General features: G+C 36.9%; 5 protein-coding genes across 13 annotated transcripts in view; 4 read left to right on the forward strand and 1 right to left on the reverse strand.

Moving 5' to 3' along the window:
* The window catches only part of LOC116006420 (C2 domain-containing protein At1g53590), an 8768-nt gene extending 4055 nt beyond the window's left edge, over window positions 1-4713 (reverse strand). The window contains exons 1-8 of one of the 4 annotated variants that reach the window (XM_031246807.1): window positions 4290-4713; window positions 4122-4196; window positions 3548-3691; window positions 3266-3361; window positions 2474-2602; window positions 2240-2392; window positions 2095-2136; window positions 1874-1922 (exon numbers count right to left, since the gene is read on the reverse strand). In XM_031246807.1, the coding sequence (XP_031102667.1) occupies window positions 1874-1922; window positions 2095-2136; window positions 2240-2392; window positions 2474-2602; window positions 3266-3361; window positions 3548-3691; window positions 4122-4196; window positions 4290-4421 (820 nt within the window). In that variant the 5' untranslated portion in view covers window positions 4422-4713. Of the gene's footprint in view, window positions 1-82; window positions 132-303; window positions 346-448; window positions 602-682; window positions 812-1474; window positions 1571-1756; window positions 1785-1873; window positions 1923-2094; window positions 2137-2239; window positions 2393-2473; window positions 2603-3265; window positions 3384-3547; window positions 3692-4121; window positions 4197-4289 lie in introns of those variants that run through there. The other 3 variants (XM_031246785.1, XM_031246799.1, XM_031246794.1) reach the window with 3 other exon arrangements.
* A 1142-nt stretch (window positions 4714-5855) lies between these two features.
* On the forward strand, window positions 5856-7658 carry LOC116010151. The gene is made up of 2 exons (XM_031249426.1): window positions 5856-6646; window positions 6863-7658. Exons 1-2 carry the CDS (start codon window positions 5856-5858, stop codon window positions 7656-7658), a joined length of 1587 nt encoding a protein of 528 aa, XP_031105286.1.
* A 647-nt stretch (window positions 7659-8305) lies between these two features.
* On the forward strand, window positions 8306-9604 carry LOC116010152. Its single transcript, XM_031249427.1, has one exon. It carries the CDS (start codon window positions 8306-8308, stop codon window positions 9602-9604), a length of 1299 nt encoding a protein of 432 aa, XP_031105287.1.
* A 1557-nt stretch (window positions 9605-11161) lies between these two features.
* On the forward strand, window positions 11162-18755 carry LOC116010017 (TATA box-binding protein-associated factor RNA polymerase I subunit B). 6 transcript variants are annotated; one of them, XR_004096887.1, is made up of 10 exons: window positions 11162-11477; window positions 12293-12908; window positions 13232-13975; window positions 14108-14241; window positions 15369-15891; window positions 16024-16092; window positions 16195-16281; window positions 17305-17399; window positions 17485-17534; window positions 18094-18755. XR_004096887.1 is itself a non-coding variant. In XM_031249272.1 (5 exons), exons 2-5 carry the CDS (start codon window positions 12332-12334, stop codon window positions 15828-15830), a joined length of 1917 nt encoding a protein of 638 aa, XP_031105132.1. In that variant the 5' UTR covers window positions 11162-11477; window positions 12293-12331; the 3' UTR covers window positions 15831-16093. The 6 variants fall into 6 exon arrangements, 1 of the variants encoding a protein (XP_031105132.1); XR_004096886.1 differs by having other exon boundaries at window positions 16030-16092; XR_004096889.1 differs by having other exon boundaries at window positions 13232-13327; window positions 13895-13975; window positions 15369-16092.
* A 513-nt stretch (window positions 18756-19268) lies between these two features.
* LOC116011368 (60S ribosomal protein L18a-like protein) lies at window positions 19269-21767 on the forward strand. The gene is made up of 4 exons (XM_031250927.1): window positions 19269-19577; window positions 19848-19932; window positions 21270-21384; window positions 21470-21767. The coding sequence occupies exons 1-4, from the start codon at window positions 19373-19375 to the stop codon at window positions 21515-21517; spliced, it is 453 nt and encodes a 150-aa protein (XP_031106787.1). The 5' UTR covers window positions 19269-19372; the 3' UTR covers window positions 21518-21767.
* The last annotated feature ends 487 nt before the right edge of the window (window positions 21768-22254 follow it).

Raw genomic sequence — 22254 nt, forward strand, 5'->3', positions numbered from 1 at the left:
AAAAACTCAAAGGAAAGGGGAAAAAAAAAAAAAAAAAAAAAAAAGGAAGCAGGGCACAGAGAGTGGGTAGTGTCACTAGTACCTGGTTCTGGTGAAGCAAATTTCTTTACATCAACAACTAGCATGTTTGGCTGCAAAAGAATGTAAATTCATCTTTAACTTTTGAACTTCATAGCATCCTAGCATATTAAAGTATATAGAATGTGACACTGTTCTCACAAACACACCAGAGGAAAGAATATGGAGGAGAAACAAAGGCACCTGCTAATATAGGGGAATGAAATAACATATCTAAGGAATTACCTCAACAAGTGTCTGCTCAAAAGCAATGGTCAAAAGCTTATCCTAATAAAAAATTAAAAACAGAAAACTAAATAAGCATACACAAAACACACGGATATTGAAATAAAACACAATAAAAGAGAAATTAATAAGTAATTGCACTGACCAGCCATCCAGCAATTCCTGGAAGTTCAGTAACATCTAGTCCATGACTGAATATAGGTTTCACAGTCATCTGAAAATAAGGTGGCTCCGCAAAGCAAACCCGTAAACGATCAAGAAATGGCCACTTGGGGAGGAACTTCACACCTACTAAAACCTACATTCCAAAGAGCATATCTTCAATGAACATTACTATTACAATCATTATGGTTGAGAAACTATTTTTCAGATAACTTACCTTCCCTTCAACATGCATGCCTAACAGATGTAATTTTGCCCGCATCCCCAAGCCCAATCTTCTCCTCAGTTTGACAGCTAGAGATGCATTCATATCCTCAGTACAGAAATTCATTCCCAACTCTAAGGCCTGCATTAAATGTGTACTGAAATTCAATCTAGAAAATACATATATGTTATAATGGAGCAATTTATAGCATTGATGACCATGCTCAATAGCAGAGCTTCTTTTTTGAGAAATTCATTTGTATTACTTATATATAAATGTACGCCCTTCTACATTTTAAGTTAACTTCATTACTTTATTTTTGTTTCTATACTGATCAGCGAAGACTAAAAACTATTTCAAATATCAGCAGAAAACAGTTAATAATGTAAATAAATAAATGAAGTTACAAACACTAAGTAGTAAATGTCAATAATAACAAAACAATTAAGGGATGAAAAATGAAATACTTGGTCCTCTGAAGTTCTAATCACAGAAACTTCAACCAAAGATCAGGTACATTCTTATCATTCATGAGTTAAATGGGTAAAATCTTTATTTTGAAATTTAAGGTCTAAGCTTGATGAGCATCTAAGTCTCAAGTTGAATATTAGGATAATCATTCTAATTTCTGAGCATTAAAATATTGGAGTAGAGCAGATATTGTGATCAGAATGCAATTTGATAATTATAATTTCATTTAATTATTTACATGCATGCTGCAGTGAACTATTAGTTTGGCCTGTCAACTATTGAGCCACATTGTTGTTAGTTGTTACTGATCGTGCCCAAATGAGGGTTACATACCAAGTGATCATCTCCTGTGGATTGGTGAAGAACCCTCATCTCTGTGAACATAGGTGGGCATCTCCCTAAGTACAAATGCTGAACATCGATATCCTTCTGCACAGACACAAACAAGTCTCTGTTGTGTTTATAAGTTATCCACTAAAAGGCTACTTATCTAATTATGAGACACTGTAAAGTTTAAATGAAGTTAGAAAACCACACAAACAAAAAGGTGGAAATTTAACTTCAGTCATTAGGAGATGTTAGAAAATCAAGTAAGCAACTTAAATAAACCCTTACCACTGTCCAAGGCTTATACTTCTGCATGAACCATNAAAACTCAAAGGAAAGGAGGAAAAAAAAAAAAAAAAAAAAAAAAGGAAGCAGGGCACAGAGAGTGGGTAGTGTCACTAGTACCTGGTTCTGGTGAAGCAAATTTCTTTACATCAACAACTAGCATGTTTGGCTGCAAAAGAATGTAAATTCATCTTTAACTTTTGAACTTCATAGCATCCTAGCATATTAAAGTATATAGAATGTGACACTGTTCTCACAAACACACCAGAGGAAAGAATATGGAGGAGAAACAAAGGCACCTGCTAATATAGGGGAATGAAATAACATATCTAAGGAATTACCTCAACAAGTGTCTGCTCAAAAGCAATGGTCAAAAGCTTATCCTAATAAAAAATTAAAAACAGAAAACTAAATAAGCATACACAAAACACACGGATATTGAAATAAAACACAATAAAAGAGAAATTAATAAGTAATTGCACTGACCAGCCATCCAGCAATTCCTGGAAGTTCAGTAACATCTAGTCCATGACTGAATATAGGTTTCACAGTCATCTGAAAATAAGGTGGCTCCGCAAAGCAAACCCGTAAACGATCAAGAAATGGCCACTTGGGGAGGAACTTCACACCTACTAAAACCTACATTCCAAAGAGCATATCTTCAATGAACATTACTATTACAATCATTATGGTTGAGAAACTATTTTTCAGATAACTTACCTTCCCTTCAACATGCATGCCTAACAGATGTAATTTTGCCCGCATCCCCAAGCCCAATCTTCTCCTCAGTTTGACAGCTAGAGATGCATTCATATCCTCAGTACAGAAATTCATTCCCAACTCTAAGGCCTGCATTAAATGTGTACTGAAATTCAATCTAGAAAATACATATATGTTATAATGGAGCAATTTATAGCATTGATGACCATGCTCAATAGCAGAGCTTCTTTTTTGAGAAATTCATTTGTATTACTTATATATAAATGTACGCCCTTCTACATTTTAAGTTAACTTCATTACTTTATTTTTGTTTCTATACTGATCAGCGAAGACTAAAAACTATTTCAAATATCAGCAGAAAACAGTTAATAATGTAAATAAATAAATGAAGTTACAAACACTAAGTAGTAAATGTCAATAATAACAAAACAATTAAGGGATGAAAAATGAAATACTTGGTCCTCTGAAGTTCTAATCACAGAAACTTCAACCAAAGATCAGGTACATTCTTATCATTCATGAGTTAAATGGGTAAAATCTTTATTTTGAAATTTAAGGTCTAAGCTTGATGAGCATCTAAGTCTCAAGTTGAATATTAGGATAATCATTCTAATTTCTGAGCATTAAAATATTGGAGTAGAGCAGATATTGTGATCAGAATGCAATTTGATAATTATAATTTCATTTAATTATTTACATGCATGCTGCAGTGAACTATTAGTTTGGCCTGTCAACTATTGAGCCACATTGTTGTTAGTTGTTACTGATCGTGCCCAAATGAGGGTTACATACCAAGTGATCATCTCCTGTGGATTGGTGAAGAACCCTCATCTCTGTGAACATAGGTGGGCATCTCCCTAAGTACAAATGCTGAACATCGATATCCTTCTGCACAGACACAAACAAGTCTCTGTTGTGTTTATAAGTTATCCACTAAAAGGCTACTTATCTAATTATGAGACACTGTAAAGTTTAAATGAAGTTAGAAAACCACACAAACAAAAAGGTGGAAATTTAACTTCAGTCATTAGGAGATGTTAGAAAATCAAGTAAGCAACTTAAATAAACCCTTACCACTGTCCAAGGCTTATACTTCTGCATGAACCATGGTATGATAGGAAGGAGAATTTTCTGGGAGACAATATGCTCCATACAAACAGGCCAGATTTTCTCTAGAGCATGATTCAACCATCTTACACTTTCTGAATCAGTAAGTACCTGGAGAAAAGCAAAAGGAGAGTCAGAAACCCATTTAGACGAGTATCAAAGAATCAATTCAGGGATCCAAGCAAGAAAAGCAGATTAAAACACTGAAAAGGAAGGAGGAGGGCACAATCCACTATTCGTTTCAAGAATCACAGACAGCAGAAAGAGAATCAAAACATCTTGGGACCACCACATACTAATTTTTATTTACTTTGATCGTTCACGTCCAAGAGAACGAACACCCAATCCATCCTAACTTGAATGAACAGTGTCACAATAAAAAGTCAAGCCCAATTCTACTCTGAGGAATTTTTTTAGACCACCTTTAATTTTCCACTTTCTGTCTATATATTCCCTATAAAAATAAAAACTTTATGGTATCGGTATCTGAACTTCCCATTTCTAGCAAAACAATTATTCACAGGGAGAGAGAGAGAATCACCCGTCTTTGATACGACTGCCTTTTTTCCTCAAACTGCAATCTCCTCCTCAATCTAATCACATAGCTCTCATGAACCTTCAAATATCAGAAGTGATCATCAATCTCATCAGCAATTAAATTTTATATATATAACCAAAAACAGTAAAATATGTGAACAATTATGCTTACCAAATAGATATAGACGAGAGAGGCAAAGTAAGCAAAAGGATGGCAGTAATCGAAGGAATTGAGCAACCAAAGAAGCAGCAACACTATGACCAGATGATGTATCATTGTACCTTCTGTTATACTACTAACCATTCTCGAAACTTTATTTTCTATACATGTATGTATATACGCAACTCCTGACCCGAACCAGATCCCCGACCCGGCACTGAGCGATCGCAATTCACAAGATATGGCGGATGCTTAACAAAATGTCTCGCCCTTCCATACTGCTCCGTGGAAAACATTCATTGTTACGCATATCGGCTTCGATGAATTGGAGAAAAGCGGAGCGGATAGAAAGTGATTGGATTTGATTTGATTTGATTTGATTTTGGTCTTAGCTGCCGGAGAGACGAAGAAACGTTTTATGAGTAGATGAAGCTGTGCGGTTGGGGCTTTTCATGCTTTGACTCTCTCGTTTCTCCGGGTTCACCACGTGTTGACTTCATGCCAGCTACGTGTCTGGGAAGGGATCGACCTACATTTCTTACAATGAAATGAAACATACTTTTTATCTTAACTAAAAATTTCAATTGATAATTGGACTATACATTTATGTTTATATATTATTTATGTTAAACACATCCCTTCACTCTGATACCAACTAAATTGAAACATGTATTGCATCTGAATTAAAAATTTAAATTGATAGTTGCGCTGCACCTTTATGTTTATATATTATTTATATAATGCTCAACAAAGCTAAGCTAGACAACGCGTCTAAGACATACTAATTATGTGCGAAAAGGAAACCCCTTTATAGGGCTATTTGTCTTGGGGTGTTTACGTACTGTATTGTGTAATTGTAAATTACTATATTGATATATAAATATTTCATCAATTATATTAAAAGTATTGATTGATATTTAATTAAATGATATTTATTCTTTTGGGGAAAATGAAAAGGAAAACAAAACACGTAGGACAAGGAGGAGTTTGAGGCGTGATGTCAACTCAACAAATCAAGTCGTTGCCCGCCATCCTTAATTGATTCAAGGTGGTCCCATGCTATCCAAATATCCAATTTCTTAAAGAGTACAGAAAGCTATGGCGTCGGCAAAGAATTGTTTAGAAAATAATATATTTATTCTATTTTTAATTCTCAATTTTTATTTTCACAGATTTTGATATAGATATTTTTATTAGGTCCAATATGAAAAAAAAAAACAAAAAAAAAAAAAAACTTGTGAGTGCTTGTCACATCAAAAATAAAAATTAAGTAAGATTTTTGTGTCCATGTAATACAAATTGTATATATATCATATACATTTAGAAAGTAGAAGCTAGGTGATCTTGATATGTGTGGGATCCACATTTTCACCTGTATTTGCTATCTCCAAATCCCATATTTTAACGTTAATGGATATTGTCGGCTTCCTGTAAAACTGTAATACACCACACAAAAAGGAATCATAAAAATAAGTGCAGTTGTTGAGAATTGAGACCCACAACTCAATAGGCTTATCTCATCATTCTTTCGGTAATAAATAAATATTTTATGTTGATGTGGAGGTTTCTATTACTAGAATGGGGGTTTGGAGGATGACGGGTTTTTACGGCTTTCCTGAGCGAAGCCGGAGAAATGCGTCGTGGGATCTATTACATACTCTTGCATGTCAATCCCCGCTCCCTTGGGTGGTCGTTGGCGATTTCAACGATCTTCTGTTCCAGCATGAGAAACGTGGAGGTAACCCGCACCCTGATAATCTGCTTCGGGGATTCGGGGAAGCTGTTGAGGATTGCGGTTTGACCCAGTTGCCATTGCATGGCTATCAGTTTACGTGGGAGAGGGGCAGAGGGACATTAGATTGGATGGAGGAGAAGTTGGATAAGGTTCTTGCTGGAGCAGAATGGTGTCATATTCTCCCGGAGGCAGCCGTGTCTAATATTACTACTCGTAATTCTGACCACTCGGCTATCTTTTTGGGGGTTAGAGAACATATGCAGGCACAACGACACTCACGCAGGCATTTTAAGTTTGAGATGGCCTGGGTTTATGGTGAAGGGTGCCGAAGGCAGGTGGAGGAGGCGTGGCGTGAAGGGAGAGATGCTGGGCTCATGAATTGTTTACGACTCTATGGTGATAGGCTTCTCCGCTATGGTGGTGATCATTTTCACAAGTTTGGTGAAAAGATTAATACTCTAAGGAAGCGGCAGTTACTGTTTAAGGGTCAGTTGGACCCCTATTCTCTTGGTGAGTACCAGCGGGTTGAGACTGAGCTGTGCCGGTTGGAGGCCCAAGAAGATGCTTTTTGGAGGCAGAGAGCGAAACAACATTGGCTACGAGGGGCGGATGCTAATACTAAATTTTTCCACAGGTACGTTTCTGCTCGTAAAAAGAAGAACACAATCTCTGGATTAAAGAACTAGTTTGATGTGTGGGTTGAGGGTGATGATTTGCATGCTATTGTTGTTGACTATTTTCGTAATATTTTTGCTTCAAATATCTCCTCTTCCGATGTGGATTCGTTTGTTGCCTCTATTGTCCCACGTGTCACCCCTGAACAAAATGTGAACCTCCTAAAACCCTTCAGTCAAGAAGAGGTGCATGTTGCTCTGTCATCCATGTTCCCAGACAAAGCACCTGGCCCAAATGGCATGAACCTTGGGTTCTATCAACATTATTGGGAGGTGGTAGGTACTGATGTGACCGCGTTTGTGTTGCAATGTTTGAATGAGTGTTCTTTTCCAGCCGGCCTGAATGATACTAATGTTGTTCTCATCCCCAAGAAGAATAGTCCTGAGAAGGTGTCTAACCTTCGGCCCATTGCTCTCTGCAATGTGGTTTACAAGATAATGGCCAAGATGATTGCTAACAGAATGAAGCCCCTGTTGGGAGATGTGATCTCTGACTCTCAGAGTGCTTTTATTCCTAATAGGCTCATCACAGATAATATTCTCATTGCTGCAGAGGTGGGTCATTATTTGAACAGAAAACAGTGTGGTGCGGTTGGATGGGGTGCCCTCAAGTTGGACATGGCAAAAGCATATGATCGTGTGGAGTGGTCCTTCCTGCGTAAAATGTTGTTGGCTATTGGATTTTCTGTGGAATGGGTAGATTTGGTGATGTTGTGTGTCACCACAGTCTCCTATAACTTTCTGGTAAATGGCACAAATGCTGGTCAGGTTACTCCCACGCGAGGCATTCGTCAAGGTGATCCCCTTTCACCTTATTTATTCATTATCTGTGCTGAGGGACTTTCCTTACTTCTCCAGCAGGCTGAAGCTAGGGGTGACTTTCATGGATGTAGGGTAGCAAGAGGAGCTCCTCCGGTGTCTCATTTGTTTTTTGCAGATGATAGTCTCTTGTTTTTCAATGCAAATGCTTAGGAAGCAGGAGTTATCAAGCAGTGCCTTTTTATTATGAGAATATGTCTGGGCAGGCAGTAAACTTTCATAAGTCAAGTGTGTGTTTTAGTAGAAACACATCTGAGGAGGACAGAGATGTGGTGGCTACGGTTTTGGGTGTGGTTCAAGCCCCTAATTTTGGGAAATATCTGGGTCTCCCATCTTTTATAGGGAAGGAAAAAAGAGCTGTATTTTCTTATATAGAGGATAAAATAAAGCACAGAATTGGATCTTGGAGTAAAAAATTGATCTCACAAGCAGGAAAGGAAATTCTCCTTAAGACTGTGGCTCTATCTATGCCTACGTTTTCTATGAGTGTTTTCCTGCTTCCTGACTCGCTTTGTTTATCCATTGAGAGGGCCATGAACCGTTATTGGTGGGGAACCGGAACTGACAAAAGAATACACTGGAAGGCGTGGGACAGATTGTGTATTCCTAAAAAGTTTGGTGGTTTGGGTTTCAAGGATCTAAGAGCTTTTAATCTGGCAATGTTGGGTAAGCAGGCTTAGAGATTTCTTACAAGACCCCACTCTCTAGTGGCTCGCATTTATAAGGCTAGGTATTTCCCTAAGTCCTCTTTTATTGATGCCACTCTAGGGAATTGCCCGAGCTATTGCTGGAGAAGTATCATGGCTGCCCATGAGTTGGTCTGCAGTGGAGTGCGCAGGAGGGTGGGAAATGGTGGAACAACTTTAATTTGGGGTCACCCATGGCTCCCTGATGAATCAGTTCCAATGATACAGACTGCTATGCCCCAAGCTCTCGAGGGTTCTTTGGTTTCGGGTTTGATTGACCCGACATCTGGTACATGGGATCATTCGATTGTTCAAGACATATTTGATCAGTGTGACGTAGATCGTATTTTGAGGGTACCAGTTGCAATTGAGTATGAGGATTTGTGGTTTTGGTTAGGGGACCCCAGGGGCATCTATACTGTTAAAGATGGCTACAAACGACTTGTTGGAGAATTTGTGCATACCCCGGGCACTTTTGATAAATGGCTACATCTCTGGAAAATCAAATGCCCTGCGAAATGGAAAGTTTTTGTTTGGAGAGCACTCTCTAATGTTCTTCCTACTACAACTAACTTGATCTTAAAAAGAGTAGATATTGATCCAGCATGCCCTATGTGTGGTACCTTGCATGAAAACACAATGCACTCACTTCTATTGTGTGAATTTTCTACACTAGTATGGCATGAATCTTCCTTGCATGTTCCTAGTGTGGGAGGGGATGATTTTTGTGAGTGGTTTGATAATGCATTAGGCATGTTAACAGAGGATGATCTTCTTATTGTTGTAGCCCTACTGTACTACCTGTGGAGGGCAAGGAATACGACATTATGGGAAGGCTCATTACCGCACCCCAAGGCCGTATGGCGTTCGGCACGAGTCGCGGTCCAGGCGTGGCGGCAGGTGCACCCAGCAGCGGACGAGCAGCCCTCGGCCCAGGCTGTGACGAGCCTCCCAGTGCACAATGCAGAGCTGCTTTGCTATGTCGACGCGGGCTTCCATCAGCAGACAAAGGCGGCCACGGTCGTTGCGGTGTTAATGCAACATGGCAGCTTCGTTGCAGCTTTCAACAGCAGGCTCTCGAACTGTTATTCACCACTTATGGCGGAATCGTTAGCCTGTAAAGAAGCCTTGTCATGGCTCAAGGATCGGGGAGTATCCTCGGTGCATATCTTCACAGATTGTTCCACTCTCAGGAGTTTGTTAACGGCAACTACTATCAGCCTTTTCTCGTATGTTAGTTTTTCAATTGATGCTTCTAGGTCTATTATGGCTTCCTTTATTCGCTGTTCAGTTAGTTTAATTCCAATGTCTGCTAATAGGGGGGCTCACGCTCTTGCGGCGGTAGCTTTCTCGCAATCTTCTGCTTTGTATTGGGATTCTATCCCCCCTAACTCTATTTCTGAGTTGATTTAATCTATTCGCCAAGTTGGCTTTCAAAAAAATATCATATCCAACACGAATAAAATTCACGTTCTCAATAGGGTTATCCCCTCTTCTTTTATCAAAAAAAAAAAAAAAAAAGGCTAAAGTGTCATTTAACACCATGAACTATATCCAATTATTCATGCCGCATCCTGAACTTTCATATAGTATATATCGAGCCGCAAACCAAAATAAAAAATTTACCTATAACTTTTAGCAGGTTTCCAGGTCTTCTTGCTGACATGGCGTCTGATGTGGCATTTCTCTTAACATTAGGTTGTCCATGTAAGCGTTTACATATTTAAAATTAAAAAAAAAAACTAAATTATTATATTAAAATAACCAGAATTTTTTTTTTCAAAATTTATATTTTTTGGCCAATTTATTGTTTAGTATTTTTTTAATTTTTCAAATTTATAAAAATGCTAATTTTTTTGTTTGTATTTTTTAAATTATTTTTAATATGTAAATGCTTACATGGACAACATAAGGTTAAAAGAAATGCCACATCACTTGAAAACCTATGCCATGTCAGCAGGAAGACCTGGAAACCTGCTAAAAGTTCTAGGTGAATTTTTTATTTTGGTTTGCGGCTCGATATATACGATATGAAAGTTCATGGTGCGGCATGAATAATTGGATATAGTTCATGGTGCTAGATGACACTTTAGCCAAAAAAAAAAAACTATTTACGTTCCCAATTGAATAAGAATGGGAAGACAATTTTTATTGGTTTCGTTGTTGAGTATAGAGGCATGGATATATGTTACCGGTGCCGAGGGGGGAGAATTATAAAAGAAACAAAGTAAAGAAACAGAACGAAAATAGCTCTTTTTTTTCTTTTTTTTTTAATAAAAGAGTTTTTTTTTTGAAGAAATATAAAATAGTTAATTCTATTTTTTTTATCATAGATTTATAGGTGATAATTTAAGCGCTTGGTGAGAGGAAATTACAACTCCATTCCCACCTAATTCCTACATAATTACGAAGATAAAAAATTCATTAGTTTGGTTTGAGAAAATTACAATTTCGCAAAATTAAAATTACCTCATTTTTATGGAATTAGAACCCCATGCCCTCCTTGGTATTTTAATTCTATGAATTTTAAGAAAAAAAATTAAAAACAAAATTACTCCTCTCTTGTTTAACCTAAAATTGATAGTTGACTTTTTTTTTTTTTTAATTATAATGTGTTTTCTATGCCGTAAAAATAGGCTTAACCCGTCCCGCCAGTCATTTTGAGTTTGTATCCGTTTATGTTTTTTTTAAAATTTTTTTTAAAATTTTAATTAATTATTTTATTTAAAATTATTTAAAATATTTTTTAAAATTGGTAACCGGAAGATTAGGTCAAACAAGTCATTTTGGATTAATTCGCATGAATTTGTGTAGTTCGGAAACATAATTGCATTATTTTTTAGTTTGATGACCTAATTACAGTTTTGGGTGTAATTCCATAGCTTGACCTTTATTTAAAAAAAAATAAAAAATAAAAAACGTCTATTCACTATTCTATACCTAAGTTGAAAGGTCTTAAACCTAATCAAAAAAATCAATTCCCAAATCTGATATCCCAAATTCCCAATCCCTATTGCTTTAACACCTCAGCCCGTCAGCCGACGTCTTCGTCGTCTTCTCCCAAGACCTTCACTCTTCGTCTTCTTCTTCGAGTCTTCTCCCAGCCGAGTAGTAGCCGAGAGCCAGCGACGCAGCCACTCGCCTAGCCGGACTCAGCGAGACCGCAGACCTAGACGCACCCACTCCGGTCACGACGCAGTCAGCCAGTCACTCCGGTCTCCGGCAGCTATTCCCATTGTCGGATTTGTCGCACTGCTCGCAATCCTCAGTCCTCACAGAGTCACAGGTAATTTAATTATTATTTTTTAATTGCTGTTTTTTTTTCCCAGTGTTGGCACTTGGCAGTATAATAGTATGTTACATTGTTACAGTTTACAGTGTATAGTCTATATTCTATAATGATTATTCTAATAGAGTAATAGTATGTTACAGTTTACAGTGTATAGTCTATATTCTATAATGATATATTTATAATGTATTGTATTTTACTGTCATGACGGTCATGTGTTAGTGTTTGACAATTGATATATTTTATTGTCAAACTGTTCGTGATATAGTATATGTTACTGTATAATATATTTCAATATTTTGAGTAGTAGTTTTTAGATTTATTAGTTAAGTGATGAATATGTGTAAAGTGTCTAAGTATAACAATTAACATAGCTATTATTATTATTATTAAAAAAAAAAAAGGGATTTGGTGGCCCGCCATCCCAGGGGGCCTAAGGGGGACTGGGCGGGCTGGCCCTCATTAGACCCGCAAAAAGCCCGCCCCACCACAAAGGCGGGCTTTGGCGGCCCCACCCCGCCAACCTGCATTGACAGCTCTAGTTTTCTTCTTCTACTCTCAACACAACACAGAACTTCAATCAGAAGGCCAACCTAAATCAAATATGTTTTCTCAAAACTCATTTATCTATTTTATTGGTTTATGATGTATTTGTATTTGAACCATTTGATCTACTTAATGGTTTCATATTTTGTGATAAATATGTTTTTACTGTGTTTTAAATTACATTAATTTTTATCCCAATCAAGTATGATCCTGGCTCTGCCACTGCTGTTGCTCCTAGACTAAATTGTTAACTTATCTCTGTGCAGATTATTTGGTAATACTTGCAAAAACATACACAGTAAAGAATGACCGAAAGATTGGAAAGGCTGTGTGATGTGTGTGGGAATCTTGGATTTAGTGATGGTGGTGACGGATTCTTTTATTGCACTCGTTGTAACTCTCAAGCTAATGATTTCGTCGATACTGGCGTAGATGATGCTGACTTGAATGCATTTGATGGTGGGATCTATTCTACCACCCAAACTCGTGCTCGTCCTAGGCAGGAGGCCATTGTAGCTGAGCAAATTTCTCAGCTAAAGGCTTCACAGTCCCAGTATCAAGAGATACTAAAAACCATGGATGACTATAATGATGATACTGTCAAAAATGGTGTTGGCCCTACTGAGCCAAGTGACTTTGGTTCTGCCCAAGAAACTATCATTTCACCAGACGACTATTATTCAGAGATCAGGAAGAGGTATGTTATGGGAGTTCAAATTATGGTCCAGTTGCAGTGTAAGGCTTTGGTGGAGAAATTTAATGTAAGCCCCTTAATTGTTGGGCTTACAGGGCCAATTTGGTTGAGATATTTGGCTTATGAAAGGGTGATGGCTGATGAATGGGCAGATGAGGTTATTCATGAATCACAATCCCAAACACAAGGTACTTTTGCATCTTGTTGCTTATCTGTTGTATCTTTAAATTATATTATGAGGCTACTTTGTTAATTCTGTTTTGCCTGCTTAAGACATTGTTGTGCTTTGACTGCTTTCTATGTTAAATGGTTGTGAACTTGGTTTACATTCTTTGTCTCTTTTTCATACTATTCCGATTATTGAGATTACTTGTATAACTACTTTGCACATCCTATTATTAGATGAAACAATTTTTTGGTTGTGTTACACTGTTACCCGTCTATGTTGTTCTGCATCAATATTTTGGAGAGATTTTATTATATTATGGGGTTTCATTCTGTTGTTTTGCAGGGGATGTTGGTGAGTGGCCTGCGGCTAAGCACAAAGCAGAACCTCACAACCTTCTTGGTAAACGAGCAATACCAATTTGGCATAGATCTCTGAGAAGTAAGATTCCATTATCTTGTTCTCTGGCTATCTCATTTCTTGTTTGTCATATGGCCAGAGAGGCAATCCTGCCAACAGATATAGTGAAGTGGACACTTGAAGGCAAACTTCCATATTTTGCTGCTTTTCTTGAAATTCAGAAGCAACTTGGGCCATCTTCAAGGGCGTGCCCTATTAGTGCCAGTTGCATGTTCAGGCCTACTCAGGCTATCTCCATACAGAAATTAGAGTCATTTGCAGCTTCAATTGGTCGGAGAATAGGTTTAGAACTTCCAGCTGTGAATTTCCATGCTATAGCTTCCCGTTATCTAAGAGAGTTATCTCTTCCTGTTGAAAAAATTCTTCCTCAGGCTTGCCATGTGTATGAGTGGTCTATGCCTCCAGAGCTTTACTTATCAGACAATGAATCCAGGCTCCCTTCTCGTGTTTATGTTATGTCCATTGTGATTGTAACAATAAGGATTATGTATGACTTAAATGGTGGGAAATGGGAAATGATGTTATCTAGACCCAGTGCTGAGGAGGACTTTGCTTTGCATAACTCAGATCATTTTGATAATATGTTAGATGAGGAGGAAGCTGATTTTGATGCTTTGAGGCTTCTTCAAATCCTGGAAACAAAATATTCTGAGCACAAAGATATATATGGTATCTAAAATGATCTGTTTACAATATATCGATTTATACATAATTATGATATGTATTATAAAATGTCAACTAGTTAAGTGCTTGCAATGATTGTAATTTAAAGAATATTGATTAATTTTCCTCGCTTTACAGACTATGCACAAGATTTGGCATCGTATCTTCAATACTGTAAAGATGTGGTTTTTGCTGGAATAAATTCTTCTTGTGAGGATCGTGAAGAAGAAAGTGTAATAGAGGAACTATGGGATTTCTATCAAAAGAATAAGGTATTTCCTTTTACCTCTTTCTCTTTGATTGTCTCTCATGTGGTGAAACCTGCCACCTAGGCTTTTGGAACTTTGTTCATTTGAGATGTTTATATGACACTAGGAGCTTTCATTCTCACTAACCTATGCTTGATGCCTTTGTCTGGAACAAGTTCCTTTTACCTTCCTCAAGTTTATGTTTATATGTTTGATTGAACTCTGTTATGGGTCATATGATATTGGATGGAAAATTATGAAATAGCTGATCACTACTTCACATATACCTAATTCTATAGCAGGTGAAAATGAGTCATGAGCTGGGAAGTTGTGTGAGAGTGAGGGCTTCACTTGCCTATTCTTGTTAACCCATTTCCACAAGTTTCATTTGTGCTGTTATATTGTCTAAATTCTCTCTCCAATATATTTGCGTGCTGTAAAATTTTACATCATATATTTAATTTACTCCTATTGCCAGGAGTTCCAAAAAGTCAAATGGTGCTGTTTTTGAACTCATTTATCTTCATGCTGTTGTTATCTCATTTCATTGTGGGCTTAGTTGTGTTTTCTTTGCTGCTGCCGCCTTTCCCTCCTCCTCCTTCTAAATAATTATAAATTTGTAATGGATACTAGCAACACATTAAAAATATATTTCAGTGTTAATTTCATATTTTCTTGAAATGAGATCTTAAAGAGAGAAGCATGGAAAATGCAATTTAATATTTCTGACGAGTAATAATCAATTCTCTCTCTCTCTAAGTACCTAGGTGATACAGGGATTGATTATAATAGTTATGCATATTGATGTGTAGGAATATGAAATACATTCTAACTCTAAAAAAGGTTAATAAAAAACTATTATCAGTTTATGCTCTCACATTCATGATAAAGAGAAGAGTTGTCCTTCCGTTGATGCCATTTAATCTTCATACTTTGTCTGCTATTTTGTGAAAATTACCTGCTACATGGGGTGTCAGGTCAGGGGTCTGTTTATGAATGGTCTACAAGATTTTTGAGTTGTTGCATATTGTAAGCAGTATGAATATTTTTCTTCAATGTCTCATGCATGAACCCTTCAGTCTGGAGTCCCCTTTATTTAATGATATTAACATAATATAGTTTATACTTGTGTATTGTTTTGTTTTCATTAGGATGTTGAACCATCAGATGGGCTTAAAAAGAGTAAGGAATTACAGGGGGGCGGCAGTAATTACGGCACAGCAGAGGATGGTGCTAATTCCCCAGGAGATAACAAATCATTACATGATGGTCAGTATTTTAACGAGTCCTACAAGGATAGGGCAATAAGGCAACTGAAATCAAATATGGAGGAAAATCGATTTTGTTATATTCCACCCAGTAAGCACACCCAAAAGAGGAACTATGGTTACATCCGCTATTCTAGAAAGAAAGATGGTGCCTACGTCTATGCTGTCCATGCTGATTATTACATACTACTTCGGTCCTGTGCACAAATCGCTCAAGTTGATGTTCGGACTATGCATCATGGAGTGTTGACTTTTCAGAAGAGATTGGAACAACTGGACAATAGAATTGATTATTGCTTGCATAGGAAACTTCCTGGGGACTTCTGTGATTTTTGCTGCGGTTGAGTGTGGAGATGAAGCTAAAGCTAAAGCTTCATTTGCCGACTTTGTCCAATTCTATTTATAGGTGAGAGTTGGGGAATGATGACCCTTTACAAATTGGCTTTTATTAGCTGAATGTAACAGTGTCTTAAAATTGAGAAATGGTATGAGCACTATATTTTCTTTATGGCTTAATATCAACCGGGCTCTTGCAAAGAAGCAGGATCTGGAAGCTTGTAAAGAAGAATGCAGATTAGTTCAAATCTCAGGATAATATGAGTCATAGGTACTTGAAAACTGTTCACATATGTGATTAATGAAGTAAAATGAAACTCCTTTGGGCTTGGAGTTTTCCATTGAGCGGTTGAGCATTGCATTTTATTTTCAGGAGAAGGAATTGGTTTATTTAAAAAACTAGACAAGATTTGAAGATGGCTTTATTCCTGAAGGCAAAGAAGATGGTTTTATTCCAGGGGTAAGATAGTTTCACTATGTTTTTGTATTATCAGTTTGAACCTTTTTGTTTTTGTGTTAATATCACCTAACTTTTAGAACTAATGCAATGCACCCCAAGAAAAAGAAAAAGAAAATAAAATTCTGCAGCTGCTATGATTGCATGGGTATACAAACAACTTTTATTAGCTATTTGGAGCTAGTTGGTTTTGTTTTGCACTATGCTTTGATTTGAATGTGTATGGTTCTTTTTCATGAAAGGATGCATGGATCAGTATTTTTGCCCACAAATTCAATTGATCCATACACACACACGCACACAAGTAAACTTTACTAGTAAGACCCTAAACATGACCAGCCATCTACAGTGGTGTATTTAGCTGCATGGTTTTCTGTACTGCATCAGTCCTCTTAATGAAATGCAGATGCTTGACTTTTTGTTTCTTTTTATTTATATCAATTGTATCATATCTGTTTTTCCTAGTTTCTATCTTTGGATTTGAAAGATAGGAGTGTGAATAGCTCTGAAATTTTGAACTTATTGTCTTGCATTTGGGACTACAGTAACTACATTTCTTCCTCCATTGATGGGATGAAATCAAGATTATGTATGAAAGTTTCAATTATTTTCCCCCTAAGTTGTAGTCTAAAGTTCACAAAACTAAGCAAACAATTGAACTTCATAATTGGCCATACTAATTCCAGGTTCAGCCACTTGATGTAGTCTTTACTGCTTTTAGCAGATCCTTTACCCATTTCTGCTTCACTAAAAAAAGGGATTAAAGGACCTCACTGTGCACTGTGCAGTTAGCATAACTGCATAATTAATTGACTGTTCTTAAGAATTAAATAATTGATATCACTTTGACTATAGTTCTTTGGATCTGCAGTCATCAAAATGGTATAAAAGTATGATCGTTTGATCACTGTCCACACTGATAAAATCTCTTCTAACATGATTGTGTCAATCTTATGTTGTTTCTTCTACAGTATTAGAAATAATTAGAGGGGTTTTATTTGATACATTGTTTTTAATATTGACAAGGGATGAGGGATGTAGCTGTGATTTGACCATAGAAGCTGCTACTACCTAGGCAAGGACACATGATGTATCCTGCTCCTGATAATAGCGGAGTCACTGTAAGGATGTTTTACCTGTTCGCTATTTACTAATTTTGATTATGCACATTTGAAATGATCATTTATGTGCCTGTTTGAAATTCAGGTAAGCACAGGAGAGAATTACTCTATAATCCATTGTTGTCGAAATACAAGGTATTTTTCTTCTCTACTAGATGATGCATTTTAATTTTGCCAGGCTCAGCCTCATGTTTGAATAGCTTGTAGAGAACTCGCCGATTAATTATCTGATTAATTATGTGTGCCAATAATGTTCGGGGAAACTGTGTAATGGAAAACATAAATGCATAATGGAGAATCATTTTACCCTTTAATATTTACCAAAGAGCCCAAAATCACATTGACACTAGTGCAGTCACTTAACTTATCAAAGGGAAATTAGTTGAAAGAATGCAATGAAGTCACATGAATATTAATTATTAAAGTTGCTAAAAGTGAATATATTCATAATATTTGAGGAAGTGAAACATTGCAACGTTTGTGTGAATATGACACTTTCAAATTAATGCCAAATTAATGTTACTCTATTTTGCTCCAATTATTGCATGAGACATTCAAGTGCTTCCCCCAATGATGCCCTCTCCTCTCCCTCCCAACTATGAACACGTGGCTTTGTTCTGTTATTTTGCTGATTTTCTTTCTTGATTGCTGATACTTATCTTGTATTTGATGGATTTGTCCTTGTATACCCAAGGATGATGGACGTAGCAGTCCCCGCTAACATGGTACTAGGCTTGCAAGCCATGAAATTATAAGCTTTATAAAAGGATTGCATCCCAATCTTGAGAACCGTTTATCAGCCCTGTTCTGGAGCCTTGATGGAAAAGATAAATCAAGGGATGTGCGAACGGCCTAAGGCGCTTGTAGGATTCCATCCCAATCTTGAGAATCCTTGTTCTGAAACCATGATGGAGAAGATAAATCAAGGGGTGTGCTAATGGCGTAGAGTGCTGTTAGGATTGCACTCCGATCTTGAGAATGAAGATAATCAAGGGATGGAGTGCACTCTGATCTTGAGAATGAAGATAATCAAGGGATGTGCTAACCACGTATAGTGCTTGTACATCGGTGCTTATAACAGGACCAACTTCATACCTTCAATTGAGTTATACGTTGTGAACAAATAATAAGCTTGATAACATCACGCTACAGAAGATGAACCTGGGAGAATGCCGGTTTTTAAAATTATTGAGTTGTATTATTTGCAGTGCTATGATTTTTCTTCATATTCTAAATAAAGTTACCAAGCTACTGAAGAAATTGATTGTTCAAAATGCATGTATTTATTTTGGAGCAATATCTCTCTGGCCTTAATGGCAATTATTCTGAGGACCTGAGTTCATTTTGCAAGGCAAATTTGGATTTAAAATATACAGTTTACCAATTGGATGTTCATAATTTATATATTGAATGTTCAGAACTAATGTTTACAATTTAAATTTTGAATATTTGGTATGTAAATTAAATTGTAAACATTCAGTATGAAAATTGTGATTGGTCCACGGTACAATTATTGATGCCTTACAAAATGGTCCTACTTACTTGATGGAGATGTATATCTATTTTCCATGTTATTATGACAATTAAGCCCGAAAATGACATGCACGTTATCTACAACGGAGCAGTTTTAGTCACTCTTTCGAATTATTCTCTCAAAATATTTTTAAAAACATGTAATATTATTAGAGTAATTTTTTTTTAGATATAGTGTTGGTAAGAATTATGACTGTGTATTTTTAATGACTAAATTAATTTTCCTTTTAATTCTATCATCGATGATTGCAAGGCAGAACCGAGGAAGTAGCTCCACGTGTCCGCTTAAGACTAGTCAAACAAACAGGATGACGTCGTACTTCTTCTTCATCTTCATCTATCAACCGACGGACGAGCAGTCAACTGATCATATCGTTGCCGACAATTCACAAATCATTCATTCAATTATCACCTACTCCTACTGAAATTATTGTACTCCGATGAGTGAAGAAAGCAAGCAAAGTCACCACCACCATCACAAGGCGGAAGACGCGGAAGCGCCGCCGCCTCCTCAATATGGGACTTTCCAAGGGGTTGCGAACTACCCTCCGCAACCGGTAGTTGGTTTTCCTCAACCGACTGCGCCTCCTGGGGCCACCGGAGCTCCACCTGAGTACTACTCTCACGGCTATCAGGCCGTTCCAGGTCCACCTCCCTATTTCATTTAAACCGTTTTGTTTAGATGTAGTATCAATCCATTGGGTATTTCCTCTAAAATTCTACATTCCTTATATAGGATTTCAGTTTTCCTCTTATTTCTGATTTTTTTGGTTGAAGCAATTCAAAATTTTCGTTTCTCATTTTATACGATCTGTGATTCGGATTATTATTATTATTATTTTTTTAAATTCAAGTTTTTTGGTTTTTACTGTCTTGATTTGTCATTTATTCCTGGGAGATTTTGATGAACTCTAGGCTATGCGGTTGTGGAGGGAACACCAATTACACCAGTGAGACAGCGCCGCCTCCCTTGCTGTGGTTGTGGCATTGGTTGGTTCTTGTAAGTTATATATATCAAGTCACCCCATCAAAGCTTGTTATTTGCTTATCTGCAATGTAAACTGAAACTTCAATTTTGAGGGTTACTTAGATGAAGGGTCGAGTTCTGCTTCTTGCATCTAAAGTTCTGTGCTACCATCGTTTTGTGTATGCCTTCCACCTAATTGCTTATCTTGTTAGTTAAAATTGGATGAGATTCGTATTGGCTTGATCCAATCTTGAAGCTAAAATGTAGTTTTTGTGTTAGTGTTTTGACTGTTTTCCATTAATATTTCTATTTACTGTTTCTTGGAGCTGAGCGTTGTAGCCTTCACATGGAGACAAGGCTTTCCAGTTTAACTTAGAATGCAAGTGCTTTCTATTTTGAAGTGAAGTGAAAAGGGACACAATTGAGGATAAAGCATATGAGGAAAATGAGAGGCTATTGCATTTTACTATACAATTTGTTATACTTTTCACCTGATAAGATGCTGCTTTTCTATACTTGTTAGTCTTTATGCCATTTTACTCTAATAAACAATTTGGAAAGGAAATGGAATTTTCTTTGCTTTAAACCTTTTGCTTAACTTTGGGCACTACATCTTGGCAGCACAATATTTCATCTTTGGTCGGATAGAGAAAAGAATAGCTATTGTAGCCTTTGTCTGACATGGGCTTTCCAATGAGATATTGAGTAACCTACAAAGAAGTGTGGCTCCATCTACAGTGTCCTGTTGGGAGTTTAGTGGAATTTGTTGGAAACGGGCTTGTGTATTTCAGTTGGATGTAGTTAAGCTACTACTTTTTCTGACCTATAATTAACTGCCCAAAGCCAAAGCAATGGCTGCCCTTTTCTGCCCCTTATTCTTTTCTGTTTCTTTAGTGATCTTTATTTCCAATACAAATATGCAGGAATAACCTTTAGGAGGTGGTTGGTTAAGGTAATCTCACATTAACTTTGGTTATGTGATTGCTTGGAATCTTAGAATACCTAAGAACTTGGAGGGTATGAGATTCCAGCTAGGTAGTGTGACCCAAAATCTGATGTGGAGGAATTTGAGATTCCTTTGGAATGTCACACAATGGAAACCAAACAAGGGTATATAACATTCCCAATTGCCCACATTACTGGTTTATGAGCGATTACTTGAACCAAACTTTTATGGCTCATCATTGTATAACTTTTCTGAAGACATTCATGTTTAACATTCTGTTGAAGAAACATTGCTGTATTAATTGTGTGATTTGTAAGAGCTTGTTATACACCGTATATTATTACTTGATCTTCGTGGTGCAGCTGCATCATGAACAGTGTATATTCTTTACAACTAATAACTTTGAGATTTCTTTTATTTCAAGGTTCATTATTGGTTTCTTCATTGCTGCTATACCATGGTATATTGCCGCATTCATTATGCTTTGTGCCAGAGTGGATCCTCGTGAGAAACCAGGGTACATCGCATGCACCATTGCAGTAAGTAATCTTGTTCCCCCTGGCCGCAGTCATTTCTATTTCAAGGTGCTCGGTATAGTTACTAGTATAATGTCTTCACTTGCAGGCTGTTCTTGCTACAATTGCACTCATTTTTGGTCTAACTGCTGATTGAGGATTTGCATATATAGGATGCTCTTCTGCAAGGGTATATATATGTACATATCCAAAGTCTGCTCCAATTATAATTTCTGTCCTGTGTTGCTGTTAAACTTTTACTAGTATTATTTGTTTTTTGGGAGAATGGCTTTAAGATATATACTTGGAATTGCTGTATGTGATGGTTGACTACTAACATTGTACTTCATAAGATTTACTTGTGCTTGTGTGTGCAATTACAAAAACCAGTACAGTGCCTTTGTCTCTCTCTGTGTGGTTATGTTGACATTCTAGATTTATAGCATCCAATATCTATCTATCTATCTATATTGGACTCCCACTCCCTATTTGGGAAGATTTCCTCCCATTGCTTAGGCTAACCACGCCCACACCCATTTCATGGAATGGGTGTATTTCAATATGATGTGGCAACTCGTATCAATATTACGTGCTATCAATTTCTACTCCATTTTTCACTCACTTGATTATATGGTGTGTTCTTATTCATCCTGAGAAAAGAATGATCCATAGTTTTTATTATTTTCATTCTCTTATATTAATAAAATCATGATACCATTTTTATTACTCTCATCCTCTTCTGATAAAAAAAAAAGAATCTCAACATGTGGTGGGAGTTTTAGTTCATGGGATTTGGGACTTGGGAGTCTATATATCATTTTCCTTTAAAAAATTACAATTCTTTCAAATAATAGTGTGTCAGGTGAACCTAGTTTTTTTTTTTTTTTTTTTTTT

The sequence above is a fragment of the Ipomoea triloba genome, chromosome 2, assembly GCF_003576645.1.
Source record: "Ipomoea triloba cultivar NCNSP0323 chromosome 2, ASM357664v1".
Lineage (NCBI taxonomy): Eukaryota > Viridiplantae > Streptophyta > Magnoliopsida > Solanales > Convolvulaceae > Ipomoea > Ipomoea triloba.

Coding starts and splice junctions, on each gene's coding strand:
- LOC116010151 (XM_031249426.1), top strand. CDS start 5,856: ATGGGGGTTTGGAGGATGACGGGTTTTTACGGCTTTCCTGAGCGAAGC. Junction 6,647..6,862: donor AATACTAAATTTTTCCACAG/GTACGTTTCTGC, acceptor AAAACCCTTCAG/TCAAGAAGAGGTGCATGTTG.
- LOC116010152 (XM_031249427.1), top strand. CDS start 8,306: ATGGCTGCCCATGAGTTGGTCTGCAGTGGAGTGCGCAGGAGGGTGGGA.
- LOC116010017 (XM_031249272.1), top strand. CDS start 12,332: ATGACCGAAAGATTGGAAAGGCTGTGTGATGTGTGTGGGAATCTTGGA. Junction 12,909..13,231: donor ATCACAATCCCAAACACAAG/GTACTTTTGCAT, acceptor GTTGTTTTGCAG/GGGATGTTGGTGAGTGGCCT. Junction 14,242..15,368: donor ATTTCTATCAAAAGAATAAG/GTATTTCCTTTT, acceptor TGTTTTCATTAG/GATGTTGAACCATCAGATGG.
- LOC116011368 (XM_031250927.1), top strand. CDS start 19,373: ATGAGTGAAGAAAGCAAGCAAAGTCACCACCACCATCACAAGGCGGAA. Junction 19,578..19,847: donor CGGCTATCAGGCCGTTCCAG/GTCCACCTCCCT, acceptor GATGAACTCTAG/GCTATGCGGTTGTGGAGGGA. Junction 19,933..21,269: donor TGTGGCATTGGTTGGTTCTT/GTAAGTTATATA, acceptor TTTTATTTCAAG/GTTCATTATTGGTTTCTTCA.